General features: G+C 48.0%; 3 protein-coding genes across 3 annotated transcripts; all 3 read right to left on the reverse strand.

Moving 5' to 3' along the window:
* Positions 1-10,206: 10,206 nt before the first annotated feature.
* On the reverse strand, positions 10,207-11,067 carry LOC125501744 (uncharacterized protein F54H12.2-like). The gene has a single exon (XM_048658340.1). It carries the CDS (start codon positions 11,065-11,067, stop codon positions 10,207-10,209), a length of 861 nt encoding a protein of 286 aa, XP_048514297.1.
* Positions 11,068-18,073: 7,006 nt separating this feature from the next.
* On the reverse strand, positions 18,074-19,150 carry LOC125501745. Its single transcript, XM_048658341.1, has one exon. It carries the CDS (start codon positions 19,148-19,150, stop codon positions 18,296-18,298), a length of 855 nt encoding a protein of 284 aa, XP_048514298.1. The 3' UTR covers positions 18,074-18,295.
* An 876-nt stretch (positions 19,151-20,026) lies between these two features.
* Positions 20,027-24,021, reverse strand: LOC125501746. Its single transcript, XM_048658342.1, has 3 exons — positions 22,239-24,021; positions 20,395-20,693; positions 20,027-20,296 (listed from the first exon to the last, which is right to left on the reverse strand). The coding sequence occupies exons 1-3, from the start codon at positions 24,019-24,021 to the stop codon at positions 20,027-20,029; spliced, it is 2,352 nt and encodes a 783-aa protein (XP_048514299.1).
* Positions 24,022-24,497: the final 476 nt, after the last annotated feature.

Here is a 24,497-nt window from a genome sequence, read left to right on the forward strand (position 1 = left end):
TTCGTCATTCTCATCATTTCTGTAGTTTGGAACATTTCCGTCATTCTTACTATTCTCCACATTTTCATTATTCTGACTATTCTCGACCTTTTCCACATTTTCATTATTTTCAACATTTTCATCACTTCCAACATTATTTATCATTCTAATTCACCTGCATATCATTTTCACCATCTTACCCTCCGATACTCTTGACATTCTCATTATTTCTATTATTTTCACCATTTAAGACATTTTTACTATTTTCTTCATTCCGACGATTTTCAACATTGTCACGGACTGGCCGTACCATCGATCAAATCACACCATATTCCACGAGATTATCCCGTGGTCTTGAAAATTGCGATTTTCTTTCTGTTATGAGTCATTTTATTCATCGCGAACTCATCCTCAGTACCGTCACCGGTCAGTGGCCCCGGCGTCAACGTAATTTTGTACGATTCGCTTTGTAGGCTCGAAAACGCGGAAACAAGGTTTCTTATTACATAGGCAATAGTCCATTTCTCAATACCAAACGCCAGGTGGGGGACGGGGGTAATTAGAGCGGAGACAGCACATTGCACTGACTTCCCGGCTGAAATCATTTTGACACACGAACTTCGACACATGGGGACAATAACCAGGGGTTGCCCTGTCAGCACAACAATCATACGATTTCCGCGACCAACCAGAAAATTATAGGAATCAGGTGCAATCGCTAATTGGTCAATCATTGTCCCCTCGCGAGAAATGTGGAAAACTACTTCACCTCGGAAGATGCATTTCTCGGGGCATTAATCCGAACAATCGTGAGGTGCGTGGATCTGAGCCCGGAACATCAACAACGAGTCTAGGTGACATCAACGGTCTTGAAGTTTGTCTCATGGTGCTCCGTGTTTCGTTAGAATAATACCTGACTCTTTGCCCATTTGGTAAATCGCGTGGCGCGTTAACGTTGGTGAAGTGAGGGATCTGAGGTAGTAACAAGTGACGAAAGTCTTGAAATACTGCCCGGAGCAGACTCATTAGAAATTAATATATGAGACAATTTTATAAATCAAAACTGTGCACCCGTCTAACGACGGGTTAAAACTAAGAGTTTATCTAGCGTTGAACATAGTGTGGTAGTGGAAAAGCTGCGGAACGCATTAGTACCAGATCATCACCAGCGTCAGTTTCTACCATCACTGACCACCGTCGGATGCGTAACGTACACAGCAAATCTCCACCTTGCTTATCTTTCTCCAAATTGTTATTCAAATTTGCCCTACTGTAACTTTACGTTTATTAAAAGGCTCGAAGGGTTATCCGGCTCGCTAGGCCGTGGGCAACCGTGATGAGGAACCTTGTTTCATAGCTCCACGGTTACTCAGTTTTATTTCATTCATTATATTATTTCTATTTATTTGGTCTTTCTTTTCCACATCATGTCATACAACATTTTCGACTAGATCATTTGGTTGTCACATTTCATTTTGCCTTTTTTTTCTTCGCGACCCTATGTTTTCGAACTGTTCGTAGGCCCAGTTCGGATTGGACAAGTGACGAACCCAAAGTTCGGGATATTCCCAATTCTAAGTATTTGTGTGCTGAGGTATAAGTATATGGCGGGTACCCAACAGTAGCTTCGGTCGGTTACCCTTTCGTCACGACATTTTCACCAATCTGATCATTCTCAAAATTTCCATCATTCTCATTATTTCAACATTTTCATGATGTTCGTCATTTACTACATTTCCGTCGTTCTTTTCATTTTTGTAGTTTGCAACATTCTTGTCATTCTCACTATTTTTTCCATATCTAACATTCTTGACCTCTCCATGATTTTTACTATTTTCTACTTTTTCACTATTTTCATCATTTTGGCCGTTTCCGACCTTCTGACTAATTTTATCATTCTCAACATTCTCATTATTTCTAACGATAACATTATTTCCAACATTTACATTAACTTCAACATTGTGATCATATTTCTCATTCCCAACATTTTCGACCTTTCCATTATTTTTACTTTGTTCGACTTTCCCACCATTTTCGTCATTCCTACGATTTTCATTATTTTCAGAATTACCGCCATCCTCATGGTTTTCGAACTTGTTACTATTTGGATCAGTCGTTTCATCCTCGTTATTCGTAACATTCTCGTCATTCTCACTATTTCCATAACTTTAAAAATTTTTGATCATCCATTAACACCATTATTCTCAATTTGATTAGCTTCTTCCCCTTTTCATCATTCTTACTATTTACGTCATTTCAATCATTTTCGTCATTCTTACCATTTTGATCATTCTCAAAATTCTTGTCATTCTCACTATTCGTATCATAACTAAATATAACATTATTTTCAATATTTACATCATTTCATCATCTCATCATTTTTACAATTTCCGTCATTCACAATATTTTCGTCGTTTTGACGAATCTCTTCATTTTCATCATGTTCTACGTTATTCCTCGTCAACCGGTGAGCAATTTTTAGTGCAATGTTTTGCCACTAGATAGCTAGCTCTCTCACAGCAGAAAACTCTTCCCTAAAAATTAGGAGCCCGACGGTTTTCCACGGAAAAGCACAAGAGAATGACCAAATTGTAGATATTGATGTAATCAGTAGTTCGATTGATTACGATCGATGTAACAGGAGTGATGCTCTATTGGCATAGATAACCCATTTTATTTGCTCGTTAACAATGATCTGACGAGTAATGATCATTCTGGGAAATGCTTAATTAATATTGTGCGATCCGTTGGGTAGATCAATCATACATATCATTGTTCGACTCGGAATACATAATTCCGGTTGCAAGTCACATGTTTATTGTATAAAAGGATTCCTTGGTGTGGAAAAGGTATTTGAATAAGTGGTCGAGATATGCTGTGATCCATATTCTGACGTGTTGATAATTCATTTATCTGTTTAATCGCGGAGGGCCTCTATTGATATTGTTGATTTAACACGTTCACGCCGGGGCCGATTTTCATTTGTTCTGCCATGAGGCGGCGCTCAAATTAATATCGCGCTTCATCTGCCAGCTCTGTTGCTCTGCAGTACAGTGAAATCTTATTGTGCAAGTTTTGTAACTCGTGTAACAAATTTCCGACTGTAAGTATAATTAGAAAGGTGATTAGAATGTTTTTTTAATTTTTACCCTTATAAAAAATAGATAATTACAAGCCCGATGAGACAGTTTAGTGCGGGCCACCGGTGGCCCGCGCCGCCCGATGAGACAGTTTAGTGCGGGCCACCGGTGGCCCGCGCCGGCGTGAACGTGTTAAGCATCAGTCATTAGGGGTATTGATGTCTAGTGAACTGAAATGACTATCATAGAATTTGATCGTTTATTCCGTCAGTCGTGTATTATTCCATTGATCTAGAAATTGAGTTTCGGGTTTAAATCAGTTGGCATATCCCAACAGTATAATTCGTGAAAAAATAATGTTCTATATTGAGAAGGAAACTCATTGGGATATAGGTTGAAAATCGATTGATTTTATTGTCCCCTAATCAGTATAAGTGGTGGAATATTTGGATGACATCTTCTCAAATTTCAGACGTTTGTTGATATGATGATAGATGAGTTGCCAAGCGATTTTTTACGATTTGGTTCTGAGTCAAAATAGGGGTACGCCGAATGTGTTTGATGTTGACCCTCCTAGTAGCCACGTGCTTTGGGCTGACTCGAAGAAGTTCGGTCACTAGCGACGAGCGGCAATGAAGGCTCGCCGTGATCGTTGAGTCGTCTGCTACCGCGGTCTACCCGTAGAGTGATTGCGGAGCGCGGCCCGTAGAGGACTTAAAAAGGCAAGCGCTCATTGCCGGCAATCGAGGCGGCCAGCGACAGTAGAAGGTTGTCCGATTTAACTCGACGCGCTTAGGCACTAGGAGGGTCAACATCAAATACACTTGGCGTACCAGTGGAGAGGCAGCTGGTCAGTTGTATGTGTGAATACCGAGACCGAGCCCTCGAACTGACGCTCATCGACGAAGTAGCTCTGACGCCGCAAAAAAGGCTGACCGCTTTGACCTTAGCTAGGTTTGAGATGCTGCGCATGAGATGATAGTTTCCTGCAACTCGAGTGTTGAGCAGTTTTCAGTTCTCTATTCTGCCACCAGATGGCCAGCTCTGTCAAAGTAGAAAACTCTTCGCTGAAGGTCAAGACCCCCAAGGTTTTTCACGGAAAACTACAAGAGAATAACCAAGCCGCAGATATCGAAGTCATCAGTTGTTCAGTTAACTACACGTGTGTACGGAGACGGAGACGGTGAAGGAGAAGGAGAATTAGAAAAAAAAGGTGAAGAGAAAGGAGAGAAAGTAGAAAAGAAAAGAAAAAAATGAAGGAAAAGAGAAAAGAGAAGAAAAAGATGGAGATGGAAAAGTAAAATGAAAAAAAAAGGAGAAAGAAAAAGGCGAAAAAAAAGAGGTAAAAAAAGGGAATAGAGAGAGGGAGAAAAAAAAAGAAGGAGGAGAGGAAGGAGGAGGAAAAAAGCAAGGATATAAGAAAGAAAAATGAAGAAGAAGAAGAATGAAAGGGTGGAAGAGAAGAGCGGAGATAAAAGACAGATAGAAAGGGAGGAGAACGAGAAGATAGAAAGAGATAAAAGAGAAAACAGAGACGAAAACACATACAGAGAGAAAGAAAGTAGAGAAAAAGATGAAAAAAAAGACAAAGAAGAAAAAGAAGGAGAAAAAGAAGGTGAAAGAGAAGAAGAAGAGGAAAAGAAAGAAGGCAAAGAAAGAAAAAGAGGAGGAGAAGAAGATGAAAAAAAAGGAGAAGAAGAAAATGCAGAAAAAGAAGGTACAGGAAACGGAGAAGGAAGAGAGAAAAGAGAAATAGAGTGACAAGGAAAAGGGGGGGGTAAAGGAAAGAGAAGAAAAGTTAGAGAAGTAAAAGAAACACGAGAAGGGAAAGAAAAAGAAAGAGGTGGAGAGGGAGAAAAAGAGAAAGGAAAGGAAAGGAAAGGAATGGGAGGAGGAAAGGGAGAGGGAGGATGAGAGAGAAAGAGGCGATGAAGGAGAGAAGGGAGGAGAAAAGCAGACAAAGAAGGTGGAAAGGTAGTAAAAAAAGAAAAAGGAAAAGGGTAAGAAGGAGAGAAAGAAGAACGAAAAGGTGAAGAAAAAGCAAAAGGGAACAAAAAAGAGAGAAAAAAGAAGCCGTCAGTGAGGGAGAAGAAGAGGGAGACGTACACAAGGAAGAGAAGGAGAAAGGAGGAAGACAATGTAAAGAATTGGAACAAAGAGTCAAATCATTAAAAGGAGCAAAAGAGGTAACAGAAAAGAGAGAAGGAAAGAGTAAGAGAAGCAGAAGGAGGAGGGCGAGAAGAATGAGAAGGAGAAGAAGAGGAAAAGAAGAAAGAAAAATGAGAAGAAAAGGAGAAAGAAAAAGAAAAAGGAAGAGGAGAAGAAAAAAAAAGAGGAGTGAGAAAGGAAGACGAAAACGGAGAAGAAGAAGGAAAAAGAAGAGGAGAAGAAGCAGGGGAAGGAAAAGGAGGAGGAAAAGGGAAAACAAAATGTGATAGAGAAGTAAAAGAAACACAAAGAGAAGGAAATGATAGAACAGAGAAAAAAGGATAAAAGAGGAGAAAGAGAAATAAAAAGGGCAGAGAAAAAAAAAGGAGAAGGAAGAGAAGAAAAAGAAGAAGAGAAAGAGAGCGGAGTTGGATCAACAAAAAAAGAAGAACAAGAAAAAAAAGGAAAAGAAGGAGAAAAAAAAGAGCAGAAAATTGAGAAAGAAATGGAAAAAGGAAAGGGCAAGGGCAAGGTGACGGGGATGAAGGAGAAGAAGGGCGTCGGCGAGGGGAAGGAAATGGAAAAGTAAACGGAACAGAAAAAGGAGAAGAAGGCAAAAAAAGAAGAGGAGAAAGAGGAAGAAAAAAAAAAGGAGTTGGAGAAGTAGAAGAAACGAAAAAACGGGAAGGAGGAGGAAAAGATAAGGAGAATTGAGGAGGACAAAAAGACGAAGATGTTGAGGTGAAAGCAAACAAGCAGAGAAAAGAGATGAAAAGGATGGAAAGAAAAAGGCAAAGAGGGCAAGGGGGCAAGGGGGAAGAAGATGGAGAAGGAGAACGACAAGGAGACGAAAAAGGAGAAAAGAAAAACAAAGAAAAGGAAGAAGATGAAGAAGTAGAAGAAACAAAAAGAAAAGACGGAGATGGAAACGGAGAAGGAGAAGAATAAGTATATGGAGAGGAAAAAAGAAAAGAAGTCGAAAAAGAAGGTGGAAAAGGAGATAAAAAAGTTGAAGTATTCAGACAGGGAGAATGAGAAGAAGAAGTAGAAAAAGAAGAAAACAAAAAAGCGAGAAAGAAAAAAAGAGGAAGAGGACAAGAAGCAGTAAGAGTAGAAAGGTAAAATGGGGGGAAAAAAAAAGAAAAAAAGTGAAAGAAGGAAAAAGAGCAGGTAAAGGAGAAGAAGAAGAAGTAGGAGGAATAAAGGAAAGAGAAGGAGAGGTGAGAGAAGAAGAGAGAGAAAGAAAGGGGAATGAGAGATAGGAAGGCAAAGTGAAGTAGGCGAGACATAAGAAAGAGAGGAGGATAAAAAGAAAAAGAAAAACGAAAACAAGAATGAGAAAGGCAAAGACAAGAAATGGGAAAATGAAAGAAAGAAAGCGAAGAAGAGAAAAAAGAATGAGAAAGATAAGAAGAAGAAGGAGGATGATAAGGAAAAAAAGGGAATGAAGAAGTAGTGGGAACAGAAAAAAGATAAGAAGGAGAAGAAGAAGACGAATAAAAAAAAGAAAACGGAAAAAAGGAGAAAGAAAAAAGGGGAAAGGGCAAAGAAGGAAAAAAAAATGGAAAAGGAAGAAGAAAAAAAGATGGACAATAAGAAGGAAAAGAAAGAGGAGCAATAGAAGGAGAACTAGAAGCGAAGGAAGAAAGATTGGGAGAAAGAGAAGCAGCTCGAGGAGGAAACAAACAAGAAAAAAGAAGGAGGACAAGAAGAAGGAAGAGATAGAGGAAAAGGAAAAGAAGTAAAGGGAAAACGAGGAGAACGATAAAGAGATCGAGAGAATGAAGGAGTCGAAGGAGAGGGTAGGGATGACGGAGACAAATGAAAAAAAGAGGAAAAAAAATGAGGACATGAAGAAAAAGGATAAAGAGAACAAGGAGAAAAGGAGATGAAGTAGAAAAAGGAGAAGGATGAAGAGAAGATAAAGATGAAGAATTAGAGAAAAGAGGAGGAGGTGAAGAAGAAGAGGGGAAAGGAAAAGTTAGAGGAGGAGAAGGAGGAAAAGGAGATTGAGAAGAAAAATGAGAAGAAAAAGGAGAAAAAAAGACGAGAAAAAGAAAAAACAAAAGGAAAACAATAAGAAAATGAGAAGAGAGAAGGAGGAGGACAATGTCAAAAGGAGAATAAGGAGAAGGAGGAGAAGAAAAAGAAAAAGTAGGAGGGGAAGGAGAAAGAGTGGGAAGAGGAGGAGGAAAGGAGAAAAAAAAGACGGAAAAGAGAAAAAAAGGATACAAGTGAAGCTGTAGAGACGGAGGCGGAACAGGGGTGTCACGATTTTGAATATACCCGCCCCAGAAAAGTAGCGTCAAACGAGAAGAGTCGGCAACTATCGGATAAAACCGATAATATCGGATCAAATGAACGACCAAAAGCTTTTTCTTCTCCCTAGGCCCTCGGGGCGAGCAGACGTCCGAATCAGATAAGTAACCGAATGAGCCGCGTACACACTTGAGCATATTAGCGCGCACGAACGGTTTGCGTGCACGAATACTCGTATGTGGACGTGGTTTTTGCGCGTGCGGATACGATTTAGCACGCACGAACAATATCCGTCGCTGGTTGGTCCATTAAAGGGTTTTCGTGCGGAACAGTGCTCAGTCTGGACGTGTTTCCGTAGCCGAAATGTTGTGCGCGCAAAAAAGTAGCGAAGGTCTGAAGTGGACCAACAAATTGACACTGCAATAAATTGATAAATATGAGAAATTTTCCATATCATGGGACGCAAAAGATTCCCATCACTTCTTGAAGAATAAGAAGGCTGACGCGTGGGAAGCCATGTCATTGAATATATCACAGTTGGCAAGCTGTAAGTGTCTCTGCTTTTGTATAACTGAGTCACCATTGCCTTTTCCGGTTCTCCTTTGTCTTTTCCAAGATGTTATGCATCACAATGTATGCCGCATCAATTACCGCGATATCTTGACTTGAGGACATCTCGTTGTCAATTGGTGCATGAGGAACACCACGAACAGCTCGAGTGCGATTCGGCGCGCACGAACACACACGTTTGTTGAGCGAAAATGAATGAACGCACATACGTACGTGCGCGCAAACCGTTCGTGCGCAAAAATATGCTGAAGAACAGGAAAGACTGAGTTGATTTCAGCATATCTATTTTATTGTTACTGACATGTCCTAAATGAATGATGAATTATCACAAATGGCGCCCGAACAAAAGAAAATACAGAGTAGTATGGGCAAGGTATAGCGGGTCATAACAAATGACGTCACTGGCGCCGCCAGACGGTTCCCCCTGCCCCCTCAGGCCCCGGCGGTCATTGTCGCGCGTGCTTCCCCCTCCCCTCGGTCGGACGGATTGTCTGAAGCCAAGATGGCGGCCTCTTCCAAAACACAAGATGGCGCCTGTTTTTCGAATTCAAGATGGCGGCCCTTTCCGGAACCCAAGACGGCGCGCGTTTTTCAAAATCTGATTTGGTTACTAGTTTTGAAATTCTCAATACAAGATGGCGCCGATGTTCGAATCGCATCACGGCTACTCAGCTACCGGCATCCTGGCGGTGACGTACCTATTTGAAAAACTTTTTCGCATCTTACCGACTATAGCCGAAGATCTCCGAGCCCCGCACCGCGGCCACGTGCTGCCAACGCAACGTTGCTCTGAAATATGAGTATTCACGGGTGCACGAAAGTGTAAACTCTGCAAATATTTTAAAAACATAACGACTAGAGATTTTTTATTCTTAGAACTAAGGTGATACAAAGCGTTCTCAACTGTAGATAAAACAAAATAGACCATTTTTCTTCTTAGCTTAAACTACGAGGCTCATCTTTTTCTAACACATTTTTGAATATATTGCATACAGGGTGCGCAGGAGTTGTTGAGATTTTTATATCTTCTGACGAGACATTTGCAAAACGAGTCGGCGATCAGATCATTGTTCATGTAATCTTCCGAAAATAACGATAAAAACTGATCGAGAGTGTAACCGTCGTGCATATAATACAAAAACATAACACAAAACTGACCACACACGTCTGAAAAGGCGCTCTGAAGCTGGTGCGCGTTTCGCCGGTATCGAGGACAGTTTTTCTGTCGGCGGCGAGAATGGTGTTTGACGAGAGGCGGAAGTCCGTAGTTGTCGAAGTACACCCCGTGTCCTGAAGCATCGGTGTAGAAGGCGACCCAGTGGGTACCTGGCTGCGTGTGGTCATCGGTATTGGCAACGATCGCAGCCGGGTGGGCCCACCGTAGAGGAATCTCATCAGCGGGGTAAACACCCAGAGTTCTAGTCGCTATCGGTTGTATCAGCGCCAGTATCTCTCGGCTGTTCATCGGTGATATCCAATCGGTTCAATCTCTGTACGATACGGGCTTCTTGACCGGCTCGTTTCCAGAGCACAAACTGCTTCAGTTGATCCGCACGGTTCAGAGCGCACGCCAATGTTTCGTGACGTTTGTGACAAGCGTGAAACGTGCAATACACATTTGACGGTGGCAACTTCCTGAATGCCGGGGCCTCGTCATCGTCCTCGAGGTTAATAGGTTCTCGCCCTATGATCCGCTGCAACGTCTCCTTCTTCACCGCACCGCGCACATAGATCAAACCCGCCACACGAGCCACACTTCGCAATTCTTCCTTTAGCTGTCTCTCCGAAATTTCCCCGTCGAACCATTCGAAACCGTGCACCTTACTCGTCATGTAATTATTCGAACAGCGTGTTCCTACGGAGAGTTGATGGAATCCGCAAGGCGACAATACCAGCCAGTGCCCCACATGTCCTTCGTTTACAGACAGCACGGCTGCCTCTTTCACGATAAACTTGTCGGAACTATCGTAGAGCCCTTGAACGTCGATCACGTACTCCATATTGTCACTCGTTGAAGTCTGAACGCGATATACCCGGTAAGCGGCCGAGCGCCCGGAGTCTTCGCACCGTCTTGCGTGGGGAATGCAGCGTCAGCATATCGCCTATCTCAATCCTCTCCGTCTCGCAAACGTGCATTTGTTTTGTCGTCTCCTTCGCCGGTGTCGTACTCTCAGCCACCGAAATCCACGATAACTTGACGACTCGAATCAATTTCCAAAATATTGTCGAATTCTGCGTACACGACGCAGTTTATCGTCTTCTCGAGCGCCTCTTCGAAACGTACCTCTATTCGAACGCTGCCGTGTCTGACCAAATTCCAATGCGTGTTGCTGTTCGCCGATAAATCGGGTGTGAGATCGAACGCGGTCAGACAATAACCGTAGGGGTAGTCCGCCCGGCTGATTCCGTTTCCCTCGTTTAGAAAATGAATGCCAGTTCCGGAAAACAACGTTTGGTACGCGTCCACGTATAATCTTGATTTCGTAAAGTCCGGTTGCAGGGGTTCCGAGGGTATTTGCTGGCCGTCGACGTACAGAGACAGAAAGTTGGTTTTAAAATGTTGAAAATTGAACGGGTTGCGCGTTCGGTCGCCGTTGAAGGCCTTGTTATCGACGAATCCGATGATTATTCTCTTCGGCAGCTGGCCGAGAAACACGTTGTCCAACGTTTCTCCGTGCACCCCGCCGTGAATCGTCATTGCCTTGACCTCGACCCTGGTGAGCGGATACTTGGCCGTCCCTTTCACCAGAGCTCTGGCGTGCGCCAACAACACGCCAGGGTTTATCGTGACTCGTCGAACGAGCAGAGTGGCCTCTAGAATGTGCATCGTGTGGGTGTTGGTGGTTTCCATGATGCAGAAGGCGTCCCGCGATCTCACCAGACGCAATCGCAACTCCACGCCGTTTAGAAGGAATTTCTCCTGATCGAACACGTCGCAATGAAGGTGTCCCAATAAATCAACGCTGGAGCCGTTTTTGAATAATCGTTCGCGCTCTGCGAAACCCTTATTACCGGCACCAAGTTCGTCCATTCTGCCGGCGGTATCCCCGTACCACAGCGTGGTCGTCAGATGCGTATTTTTGGCCGTATTGTTGTAATTTAACAGTCTCCATGTATGCTCTGTACGCGTACGCGTTGTTGGCCGGGGAGACGAGTTTTTGATTGAAGAAGACGTCCACTTGACTGAACAACGAGTGCAACAGGTTGTTCACAGGAGCTGCGATCGCCGCCGCTATCGGGGTCTTACCGTCCGAGCTCACCAGCTGCACCCCATCCAAAGGCGGCATACTGACTCGCAGACTGAGCATCGTGTGCGACAGGTCGAGTTACTCGTCGCTCAGCCCCGGAACCATGAATTCGATCGGTGAGTCGTCGGTGAGAGACGACACCGGCTTGTAATGCACCCACTGCCCACCCTCTATCGTCGTCTGCGTAGGCGGTAGAGTGAACAAGTCGAGCTTTGATTTCAAACACTCGCACAAATGAGCGTGTAGGTAGGCCATTTCGGATTATCGCGTACCGAATATGTCAGCCACAGTTCGTTTCTTGCAGCACCCGTTATTCTTCTTCTTTTTTCTCTTCGTTTTGGTCGTTTTCGCTGTTCTGGCTCTTTTTCTCAGGGCTACGTTTTTTCTGCCAGCTGCTTTTCGTTTTCCGGCCAAACGGGTCCGACGGTCCGTCAGATACCGGCCGTTCGGTACACCGCGACCCACCTTATTTCCGTTTTCCGTCATCAGAGTTTGGAGTTTTTCCTCAGCTTTGCGTCGTAGATTGCGACCCGACTCGGCGACTCGTTGTTTCACCGACTTCTCAAACGGCGCGTCCCGACGCACGTCCGAAATTATATTTGCTCCTGTTCGTAGCGCCTCCTTACCGATCGCACGCGCCCCGCTTTTGAGTAGGGGGAGAACGCTTCGGAACAGCCCCCCTAGGAAGCTTCCGATACCGTGACCTCGCTGATACGGGGACCCCGCGTAAACGCGAGCTATCCCCCCGCCGACTTGGTTCTCGTAATGCTGCACGTAGTGACTCATGGCCACCGTATTAGTGTATTCTCCTGAAGTGCAGCGTTACCGTCAACGTCCCGTGGGTGAATGGCAACGGCCTTCCCAGCTGATCCCTTATATCGATATCGATCGTGCGGAAGTTAGAGTTCAGTAAGGGCAGATAATGCGGCGGGGACAACGTTTTGGTCTCCGAACTCCCGTGGCGAAGATCTTTGCTGTTGGTCTGCACTATGCGTAACAGAGGAGCGTAGACGTCTCCTACGATTCGCGGTTCCGTGATGTCGCAGTAGACGAACATTTGCGCAGGCATACCAGCCGCTACGTTGTAAGGGTGATCCGCCTCCAAAGTCTTGACGATGTTTCGCGTTACTTTGGTGAAACCGAGCTGTTGATACAGACCGAGGGAAAACGACAAGTAGTGGCCGGTGGTACACCCGCAGATGCGAGTAACGGCGATGCGATCCTTCGCGATACCGGCGTCACCGAATTCGAAATGTTTTGCCAGAAGCGGGACGCCGCTCAGAGCTTGCACGATCTGTTCGATGCCGGTGTAAACGCCCGGCTGTATGCGTAGCACGTGGGTGGTGACGCGATTGTCCTTGGACTTTGGTATATCGTCGAAAAGATCCGCCGGCTTCGGTGAGATGTGCTGATGCAATCTTACGGTGTTGGACCCAGCGGTCACCGTTTGAAGAGTCGTTGGATATTGAACCTCCACAAGGGCAACCTCCCATTCGCCGGTTAGCTCTATCTGTCGTGGCAATTGCGTGGTGTATTTCGTCGTGGTGTTGTCTCCAAAGTATCGCATCGAGCTGGTACTCGGTAGCGTCAGATAAAACTGATCCTTGTTCATGCTCGGTGTTTCGACAGGCTCTTCGCCGGGATCCAGCTATCAAATTTCGAGGGATACCCACGCCAACTGACAAACAGTTTCTTACTGGCCCCTTTACCACGCGTCCGTATTATTTTATCCACCACGAAATAATCATCCTTTTTGACGCGCTGCAGCTCCGCGTCGTAGAACAGACCGTCGATCGTCTCGCCGGCTAAATCCTGCAGCGCGTAAACTACGGGGCTGCGTTCGTAGACTCGTGCGATTTCGAACACTTCGTCCGTCCAATTGGCCTCGTAGCCCTTCCGAAATACTACCTTGGCCCTGCTGATGCGCACTCGATCGCCCGCGCGAAATCGCGCGTGGCGCGACGACTCCTGCGCTTTACCGCCTCGTGTTTTTTCCATGTCAGCGCGAGCTGTCGCGGCATTCTCCAGCGTCACCTCGGAGGGGGTCATTTTTATGGTCGAGTGTACGGTGCGGTTGTAGGCCTCGACCAGCTGCGGCAAAACGTCCACGTATCGTCGGGTGTTCGCGTGCGTGGAATATCGCCACATTCGTTCCTTCAGGGTGCGGTTGAAGCGCTCCGCCACGCTTGCTTTCACGTCGGGGTTTCGGGTGACGCGATGCCGCACGTTACGGCCAGCGAGCATCTTTTGGAACTGGGCGCCTACGAACTCCTTTCCCTTGTCGGTCTGCAGATGCATCGGTCGTCGCTCGGTCGATTCCAGCAAATCCTCGAAAACCTTCGCAACCGTACCCGCGGTCTTGTCCTTCAACGCTCGCACCCACGCGAACTTGCTCAACACATCTATGACAACGAGACGGTAGTTGTACCCGTCGTTGTACTGTTTCAGCGATCTTAGGTCGGCGAGATCGGCCTCCCACAGATCGTCGACGTTTTGTACGCTGTAGTGGGCTCGCGGAAATCTCCTTCGTATCGTTTTGTGCAGCGTGTACGCGTCCTGGGAGGCTTACCAATCGTCGACCGCTGCCAAAGATATTTTCTTTCCTCTAACGGCTCGCTTCAATCCGCGTGCACCCCCGTATCCCGCGGGGTTGGACGGGTCGTAGTACAGCTTCTCCAGAAACTTCATCGTAAGCGCAAGGTGCACCAGCGACCTTTCCCCGTTTGAGCGGGTCTTGCCTTTTTTCGCGGAGTACGAAAGACCTCGTCGTCGTCGCCGTCGTCGAAGTCGTTGTCGTCGTCGTCGTCGTCGTCGTCTAAATCACCGTAGTCGCCTTCGGTCGGTCCGCAGCTATTACCACCACCACTTCTCTCAGCGATGCTCTTGCTCCGATGCGCTCTCAAAGTCGCAGCGTTGTTCGCAGGCCGTCGTTCTTCTGGTGAAACGTGCGTTCTCAAATATATCGGATTTCCGATGAACTCTTGCGGCGTGTTAACAGCTTTGAGGAGTCGGGCGAAATGATGGCGCCCCGTCGCTTGCACGGATTTTCTTTCTCGCACAACGTCGTCTATCAAGTCGATTATATTCGTGCCCCGTACCTGATTACCGTCGACAGCCACTGTCCCGTGACCGTCCCACTCAATCATCCCTACGGCTGTCAGATAGTTCAATAGCAGCTCGGCTTTGCGTCGAAACTTCAGCGGTACGCTGATCAAGATGTCGTGTATAGGTACTGTGGGTGGAGTGTATGGAACAGAATGAGTTTTGCGCTTGTAGTAAGTTTAAATAAAATATGTTCTTTATTGGAATCAGTGCTGGTGAGATGCGCGTGTTCTTCGGTCAAGAGGGTGAGACTCACTGCCTGTCTTGCTAGGCTAGGATTTGGGCGCCGGCTAGGTACATACTCTAGAACACATGGCCGGGGAAAAGAATGCCTAAAAACTAAGGAGAGAGCTGGGTACGTGCAAAAGCTAGTAAAAGTGACGGAAACAAAAGGAGTATAGAAAAGTCCCAGCGACTGCGTTGGAAGCCGCGACTTCTGGCTGCCAGATTTTATATTGCCCTCGCGGGCCTGCGGGTCGCCGGTCCCCAGTCCAGGTACCAGAGAAGGAAACCGGGAACGGGTAGCGAAATAGTGAAAATTCAAGACCTAGCGAAAATAATAGAAATGTACAGGAAAATAGAAATTATTTACAATTTGAAAAGCTTGACCAAAGTGAGTATATACAATCATGTTTGGTGTTTGCAAGTATATGTGTGAGAATGTAATGTGTATGTGTGTGTACATGCGCACCTATGTTAGGATAGCTGACAGAAGCATATGTGGAGGTGTACCCCACAGTACCCCCCTGCCAGTGATTAAGAATCACGAAAATCCTGCTTGAAAGCGGTCCGTGAAGCGAACACGCCTTCCTGAACGGGTACAATGCTTCTCCAGGTTGCTGGATGTTCCTTGAGTAGGCTCTGTTGGTGACGCGAAATCATCTTTTTCGCCGGCTTCGGCGGAGTTGTCTATCGGTTCGTTCTCGCTGGTGCTGCCAGTCATTACGTAGGCTGGTTTCAATCGGTCGATGGTTACCGTGACGTCGCGACCTCTGATGTGCACGACGAATGTCTTGTCGTTTCGCTTTACCACTTTAAAGGGTCCATCGTACGGTTGCTGCAATGGTCCTTTCGGGCCATCGTGGCGGATGAAAATCTGATCAGTTGTTGCGAGATCCTTGAATACAAAGATTTTGTGTTCACCGTGATGAGAGACATTCGATGGACGTAAATTCTGCAGGTGTTGACGTAATTCCTTGACGAAATCTGCAACATTGTCCGCATCATGGTGTGATGCTAGTGGAGTCAGAAATTCACCTGGCAGACGGAGTGGTTCTCCGTATAAAAGCTCAGCTGTAGTTGCCTGCAGGTCTTCTTTCCAGGCACAGCGAATGCCTAGCAGTACTGTGGGAAGCACTTCGGTCCACCGGACGTTTTGATGGCATTTTATCGCAGCTTTCAGTTGGCGATGAAGACGTTCGACCATGCCGTTGGCTGCAGGGTGGTAGGCAGTTGTGTGCAGGTGAGTCGTACCTGTCAGGCGATTTAGGTGCTTGAACAAGTGCGATTCAAATTGCCTTCCCTGATCGGTTGTGATGCGGAGAGGAATGCCGAACCTTGCGATCCAGTTGTTGTAGAAAGCGCGAGCCACTGTCGTAGCCTCTTGGTCCTCCATCGGTATAGCTTCTGGCCAGCGTGAGAATCGGTCGACGCAAGTAAGGCAATATCTAAATCCCTCCGAAACCGGCATGACCACAATGTCGAGATGTACGTGCTCGAACCTCGATGATGGTGCCACAAAAGATCCGCGCGGTGATGAGACGTGTCTTGTTACTTTCGATTTCTGGCATTGAATACAACTTCGAGCCCATTGCCTACAGTCGGACTTCATCGACGGCCATACGTACCGTTGAGCCATGAGTTTCACCGTCGCGTTGATACCAGGGTGCGAAAGGTTATGGACCGCGTTGAATGCTGCTCTCCGGAAAGGTCTCGTGATGAAAGGTCTCACCGCGTTCGTAGAAATGTCACAGAAAACAGCCACAGTCGTTCCAGGTATCCGCACCTGCTTGAGTTGCAGCGCAGACCCTTCCTGTAGACATGTCTTCAGCTCTTCGTCGGTTTGCTGACACGCTGCGAGTTTCTCGAAATCTATGCCGTTTTCAACTTCTTCGATTCGTGATAAAGCGTCCGCTATCACGTTATCCTTGCCAGCGATGTGCCGAATGTCGGTGGTGAACTGGCTGATGTAGTCTAGATGTCTAGATCGTCTCGGTGTGCTGTTTTTTTCGTTAGTTTTGTGAAAGGCATAAGTAATGGGTTTGTGATCTGTGAAGACCACAAATTCCCGACCCTCGACCATGTGACGAAAGTGTTTGATAGCCAGATAGATTGCTAGAAGTTCTCTGTCGAACGCACTATACTTAACTTCGGTCGGTGAGAGTTTCTTCGAGAAAAACGCTAATGGTTCCCAGTCGTTGTTGATACGTTGATTCAGCGCAGCCCCCACAGTGAAGTCGGAAGCATCGCAGAAGATAGCGAGCGGTGCATCTGGTTTGGGGTGTGCTAACAACGCTGCCTGTGCAATGCTCTCTCTACAGGTCTCGAATGCTGCTGTTGTCTCTGCTGTCCAGTTGATCGGTGCCTTTCCTTTGATGTTTCCCTGAAGAAGATTATTCAGCGGCGCTTGTAACTGTGCAGCCCTAGGTACGAACCTCCTGTAGAAGTTCAGCATACCCAGCAACTGCCGAAGCTTCTTTGCTGTGTCTGGTTTTACGTAGCTGCGGATGACTTCCACCTTTTCTGGTAAGGGGCGCGTGCCTTCCCCGGAAACCAGGTAACCAAGGAATTTTATCTGTGGTTGACCGAAGACGCACTTGGCTGGATTGATGACCACTCCGTAATCCCGCAGACGTTGGTATAGGATTTCCAGATGCTTCAGGTGTTCCTCCGCGGTAGACGATGCCACTAGGATGTCGTCGATGTAGACGTAGCAGAAATCCAGTCCACGGAGTACCTCGTCCATGAATCGCTGGAACGTCTGCGCCGCGTTGCGCAGCCCGAAGGTCATGAACTTGAACTCGTAGAGCCCAAAAGGTGTGGTGATGGCTGTCTTCGGTATATCTTCTTCGGCCACCGGAATTTGGTTGAATGCGCGGACCAGATCGACCGAAGAGAAGATTTTCTTGCCTTGGAGAGTCTGCGCGAAATCCTCGATGTGCCGTATCGGATAGAGATCCGGCACTGTTCTTTCGTTTAATCCCCGGTAATCTCCACAGGGCCTCCACTCGTCATCTTTCTTTGGAACTAGGTGTAAAGGTGATGCCCAACAGCTCTGCGATGGACGAGCGATCCCTAGCTTGAGCATTGCGTCGAATTCCTTTTTGGCTACTTTGAGTTTATCAGGCGCGAGGCGTCGTGGTCTCTGCGCTACTGGTGGTCCTGGTTGAGTCTTGATATGGTGCTTGGTTGAGTGTTTGATTGGTTGGAGAGCTCCATTAGGTCGTGTGATTTCCGGAAACCGCTGTAGTAGCTCGTGATATTTTGATGCTACTGACGTACCTGCAATCGTTCTGATACTTGGAACATCACCCTCAACCAACTTGCCTTGTGCCGTGAGAAGAGTGTTCATGTCCCATAGCCGTCGGTTGCGTATGTCCACCAGCAGTCCGTAGTGGTCTAGAAAATCAACCCCTAGGATCGGTTTTGAGACATCCGCGACGACGAATCTCCGAGTGAAATCTCGCCTGAGCCCTAGATTGAGGGTCATAGTTATCGTGCCGTAAGTTGCGATGGGTGAATCATTCGCCGCGAAAAGTTCGTAAGTGGACTTCTCTCGCGGTCCCCGTAGAAGCGTCCGGGGAAAGACACAGAGGTCGGCTCCTGTGTCGACCAAAAACTGCACCTTCGAAGCTGCATCGGAAATGAATATACGGCGTGAGATTATGGGGCAGGTGTCGTCAGTTGCCATTAACGACTGCCCCCCGCGTTTCCCGAGGTAAAGTTGCACGGTTGTTCACACTTCTTTGCGTCGGCACTGTACCTCCAATGGTACCAACATAGTCCGTTTCTCCCGTGACCGCGGGATTGTGAACGTGAACGCGAGCGCCACCGCGTGCGTTGTTCTCGCCTGTTTATGCTTCCACCGGACGATGTTTTTAATTCGGAAATGTCGAGCCGCAGGTTCACGATCTGTTGTTGGAACATCTGCATCATTTGCTGCATCTGTTCCACAATCGTATTTGTCGGCGAAGTTACCGCTGCCTCCGAGATACTCACGCGCGGGTTAGACGTTTCCGCGACCGCATCCGCGAGTTCCGCTGCTTTGTCCAGCTCAGCGTCACGCTGTGTCGCGAGGATCACCTGCATGTTAACAGGCAGCCGTCCTAGCCATAAGGGTCGAAGTACGCTATCAGGTACCGCGGTCCCTGCCAAAGAGCGTAGGTGTCGAAGGAATTGGGATGGCTTCCTATCCCCGATATCCTCGCTCTCCAGCAGCCGTCGAGTTTTCTGCTCCTGTGTCGAGCTGAGCCTCTTGATGAGCTCTGTCTTGAGCGTAGTGTACGCGTTGTGAGGCGGAGGGTTGACGATGATCTCACGCACCTCTTGAGCAAATTTCGGATCCATCGCGCCTACGACGTACCCGAACTTGGTGCTGTCCGTTGTTACGCCTGCTGCTCCGAAACTGGTCTCCACCATGGAAAACCATAGCTCTGGATCCGTAGCGTTGAATGGTGGAATCCTTACTGCTAATCGGTTGATCGAGAGTGCGTTCTCGAGCGCGTCTACGAAACCATTCGCGTCGGTGACGTTTCCGTTTGCCATCGTTAAACGCGGATTATTGTTCTATTTAGTATTTATACAAGAATCACTGCACTACGCGTGTTGCACTAGCGAATGAGAGTTGATGTTCGGTAATTTGCGCGCACCGACTGCACTTACTGTATGCGAAAAAAAAAATCAAAGATATTGTTCAAAATTCCATGAGTCACTCAATATTCACTCCACAGCTCACTCACGATTGCGGTTGACATCACGTCGGGGTCACCAATTTGTGGGTGGAGTGTATGGAACAGAATGAGTTTTGCGCTTGTAGTAAGTTTAAATAAAATATGTTCTTTATTGGAATCAGTGCTGGTGAGATGCGCGTGTTCTTCGGTCAAGAGGGTGAGACTCACTGCCTGTCTTGCTAGGCTAGGATTTGGGCGCCGGCTAGGTACATACTCTAGAACACATGGCCGGGGAAAAGAATGCCTAAAAACTAAGGAGAGAGCTGGGTACGTGCAAAAGCTAGTAAAAGTGACGGAAACAAAAGGAGTATAGAAAAGTCCCAGCGACTGCGTTGGAAGCCGCGACTTCTGGCTGCCAGATTTTATATTGCCCTCGCGGGCCTGCGGGTCGCCGGTCCCCAGTCCAGGTACCAGAGAAGGAAACCGGGAACGGGTAGCGAAATAGTGAAAATTCAAGACCTAGCGAAAATAATAGAAATGTACAGGAAAATAGAAATTATTTACAATTTGAAAAGCTTGACCAAAGTGAGTATATACAATCATGTTTGGTGTTTGCAAGTATATGTGTGAGAATGTAATGTGTATGTGTGTGTACATGCGCACCTATGTTAGGATAGCTGACAGAAGCATATGTGGAGGTGTACCCCACAGTACGGTTCTGCGGCCCGGCGGAGCGTTTTCGCTACCGCTTTTATCGACTTCGTCCAGACACGTCGCGTATACTGAGTTGTAGCGGTTTTCTCGTTTCTCCGGCGAAATACAAATATCGATTCAATACCAGACTGTACAATCGCCATTTCTCGCGATCAGATTTTCCCTTCAATGCAAGAATATCGTTCATCTCGCAGTCTAATCTGCTCACGGTGTTCGCGGTATTTGGTTTTTGCGTTTGTGCTTCTGTTTCCGTCTCTTTCGCTTCATCTTCCCCGTTACGTTGTCGTTGCAACCGCTCCACCGTTTCCTGGGAAACGAGTACCATTTTTTTCGCATGCTCCATGTCTGCCTCGCGTTGCGATTCTATCCTTCGCCCCCGAACAGAGTGGACACCAACCCGCCTACGATGGGCGCCAGTAATAGCGGTAAGAAGCCCCCGTGTTGGACCAGCAATTTTTTCTTACTTCTCCAACTGCCGCGGTTACTGGCCAGTCGACGTAAGATTCTACGATGTCTCCCCAGCCGTGATTTCTGACGATCGCTGAGTTTGACGTTACCCTTCAGAGTGTTGAGGGCGCACTCGCAGATATTTCTCACGAGATTGTCGTCGGCAGCGCGCAGTAGCGCCAAGCGTTGAGGACCGCTCAATTCGCAAAGGGCGTGTAACACCGCGGTGTTGGATGAACCGAACCATCCTGGTCGACCTGTTTGCGGTAACATTACAGGTGAAATACTGGAGCACTCCGCGGCCCGTCTCGCTTTATATCCTTCCGCGGTAGGTAAACGTAGCGGTGTTCCTCCGTGGGAAATATATCTGTGCGAAATCGGCAGTCTTCGGGCGTCGATTGCTTCAGATCGAGCAGTAAATATCCGTGGGGCCGATTCGTGGCGTCGTTGTAGGCTTCCTGTACGGAGCGCGGATCCTCGGGGTAAACTTGGCGCGCGAGGTGTTGTATTTGCGCCCGGTCGCGGGGGTCTTTAAAGAATATTATATAGTTCGCGTTCAGCGAGATATCCCGCTGACCGCGACCTTGATGGAAGAGATTCTGCGTGATGAGAAACACGCTGAGATTCTTGTGGTGACACACCTTGGTGAAGAGATCGACGATGGCCCCGTTGGACGATTCGCGCATCAAATCGTCGAGAATCAGCAACTTTGCAAGTTTCGCGTCGTCGGAGTCGTAGTCACCCTGCTGGGGTAATCCCTCGCGATACTCGATAACCGGCGAACGATCGGACGTCGCCGTTCCGCCGTACAGCGGTTGCCATTCTGCGTAATACTAGATGATTCGCGCGAACTTTGCGTCGCACATATCACCGATGTGTCGCAGAAATGTTTTGACGAAATTAGATTTCCCGCAGCCGGATGGTCCGGCGACGATGGCGGAAAATGATGCTTCCAACGCGTGTCCATGGCGAGTACTCCGAACTCCGATCCATTTGCAAGTTATTATATACAGTTATCGACCGTTTCGTTGAAAAATAATTACCGCGGCGGGGGGGCCATCCGCGTTATCGAGCTGATCGAGCGCGCGGCCGTTATTTCGGGGCGCCAGCCTGGACGGATCAGCTTGCAAGCGTCGTACGGCTTATCAGCTGATTTCGTACGAGGGGGGCCCGCGAAAAAGCTAACGGCGGCGGTCCACACGGCGTGTCTCATCAGCTTGTTTACACGACGGCTAGCCGCCCCGCCGGTATTGCATACTAACCTGGTAATGTGATCGGTTACCGCGTCGTACTGGCGCACGGCTTCTTCGAAGATGCACATGTATGTGTGTGTGTGTGTGTGTGTGTGTGCGTGTTTCGCACGTGCCGTGCTAGGATATACATTGAGAATGAGAGCAACGTCGAGGCGAATTGCTTATTTTCTGCGTTATCGTTAACGGACTCAAATACTTTGCACGCCGTGTACAATCGTTCATGTCGCCTTGTAACCGAAGGGCAGCGTGTCGTAGCTGTTGGACAGAGTCGACGCTTCGATTGAACCGGGTGACACGTTTTGGAGATCGTGCGCGTTACCACGTGATGCAGGTTGGTGCGCTGGATAGCGCGTCGCTCCAACGTGATAGGATCGTGGGCGTTGGTCACCATGCTTCGGACGGATTGAAAATTTATCTTCAGACCTGTCTGATAGTTCAAAGTAATGCCTTTGACCTTGCACACCTCGACCTCATCCCGATCGCCCGGGCGTTTCACTACAAAGGCGTAAAATTTCGGACCCCCCGAGACGAACGATCGTATATAGCTACCGGGGCCGTAAGCCGCCACTTCGTCCGTCAAGTCGCCCAGAAAATTCCCTGTCGGCGGTTTGTATTTGTCGCGGGTGTTCTCGCTCTCCACGTAAATGACAGAGTCGGTGTCGAAATACAATACCCTACGCTGCAATTTTTCCAGATAGCTGTAGAGCTTCAAACGCGCTTGGGCCGTGGTATAGGCGGCGAGGACGACGTTGGTGTTGGGCAACGATATCGCACCCTTCTCCGTACGTCCCCATCGCGTGTGAAGAATCCGCTCATTCACGGGCAGAATATCGTGAATCCCGACGTCCGGATCGGTAGAAAGCTCGAAGAGCCTCTGCTGCTCGTTGATCACCTTTGTACGCGGTGGATTATCGCACTGCCCGAATTTACCCCAAAACGAATTCAGACAAAGTTTCGCCACCGAACGCAGCCCGGCGTTTTTAGCTATCTTGCACCCGTCCAGGCGGATCCTCCCGACGCGCTCGTATTCCTCTACGTAGCGTTGGCGAGATGTCTCGTCATCGCATTCCGCCGGCCAGCCGCTGACCTCCTGCTTTAACTTGAGAAACGTGTCTATGTATCCGACGAACAAACCGCCTTGCTTCGTCGTGGGATCGTACGAAGTAATATCGTATTGCCATATTTCGTTGACATCGACAATTCTGTACCCCAGGGTGATCGCTTTTTTCAATTCGTCCGACACCCATGTACCGCTCAACCAGCGGTCGGTTCCGTTCGCATGCGGGCAATCGTCGGGTGTCGAATTCTCGCAACACGTGCGACACAACGGAAACATCAATTTGCCGTGCATGCGGACCGGCAGCAACGGGTGGTAGAGATTTTGCGGCGGAAGCACGACGCATTTCACGAGGCCCTCTACCGCGTCTAGATTTGCGTTGTCGGGCCCTGTCAACGTCTTACAGGAATCCCCCACGTGCACCTTGGGATGTCCAACGGGGTACCGCCCGTTTTTGCATACCCACGGATACAGGGAGCAAACATCCACATAGCGAATTCGCTCCCCCTCGGCAACCTCGTAGAACCGTTTCGTGTTGTTCGTACGACCGCCGAAGAACGCATCGCGAGGATTTAAACACTTTTCGTTTCTCGCGACGATCAACGGGTGTTGCTCCACGTACGCTCGCAGTTCCGCGTCGTTCTTCAGCATCTCGGCGAAAACGCACTCCCGCATCTCCGTCACGACGTAACCGAGCGCACGCATTCTGACGGTCTTCGCGCGGGTTTTCTCGAAGCGCTTATTCATGCAATCTTTAGCCACCAGTTCTTCGTCGCGATTCGCTGTGAAACAATTTCGGCATCCGTGCCAGTAACACCCACGAAATTCGAGCACGTGTCTGGTACCATCCTCGGTCACGTAGTAACCGTCCACAGGGCGACCCGTTTCCGGGATACGATACTCCCTGCAGCGACCCGCGTGCATTATCTCTATACCGATTTCGCGTTTTTCGCAGACGAGCCACTCGACCGCCTTGGTGGACTGATTGTCGGTCATCCGATACCCGCGAGACGGTATAATCCCGATGGTATTGTCTTGCAGGGAATTCTGCCGAAATAGCACCGAACACGCAGACGCGATGGTGGTGCTTTGCGAAAACGGACAGACACGCCCCTGTGTGAGAAAAATATCTCTGAACGCCGAACAGGCTCTTCGAAGAATGTCAACGTCGCTTCGGCAATAATCGATCAACTCCTTGTCGAACTCAAATACATAGTTATTTTCCACAGCCTTGTTGTACCACGCGTGGAATGCTGTTCGTTCCGCGGTCCCCATGCTGTCCGGCGAATAATATTCGGCCGATGGTAGCGGGCCAACGTAGCCGCGATTCGCCGGCGTATTGAATAAATGGGGAAAAAGTCCCTTGCGTGTTTCTACGGGGAGCCCGAAGGCTTTGGGCAGCGCCGCGAGAGCCATAGGCATGTAAGCAAGCGAGTCTAAAAATCGAGTGTGCCCCGTTTCCATGAGTACGATTTTGGTTCCGTTCAGAATTACATGGGGTGGATCCCTGTTATGTTCCACCAGGTAGCGTAGAACAAATTGCGCGTCGAATCCCCGCGCGTTGTGCGCCAGACATAAAATTTTGCGGAATCTGTGTACGGGCCGCGTTGCGAATTCCACAAACTGTTTGACGGGATCGATGTCAAATACGAATTCGCGTACGGGGCCGCAGATGGAACACGGTGTGCGGATGTCGGGTTCGCGTATACAACCGGTGCAAGCCTGTTGAACCACGCATAGGTTGGGAACGT

This window comes from Athalia rosae, chromosome 7, assembly GCF_917208135.1.
Source record: "Athalia rosae chromosome 7, iyAthRosa1.1, whole genome shotgun sequence".
Taxonomy (NCBI): Eukaryota; Metazoa; Arthropoda; class Insecta; order Hymenoptera; family Athaliidae; genus Athalia; species Athalia rosae.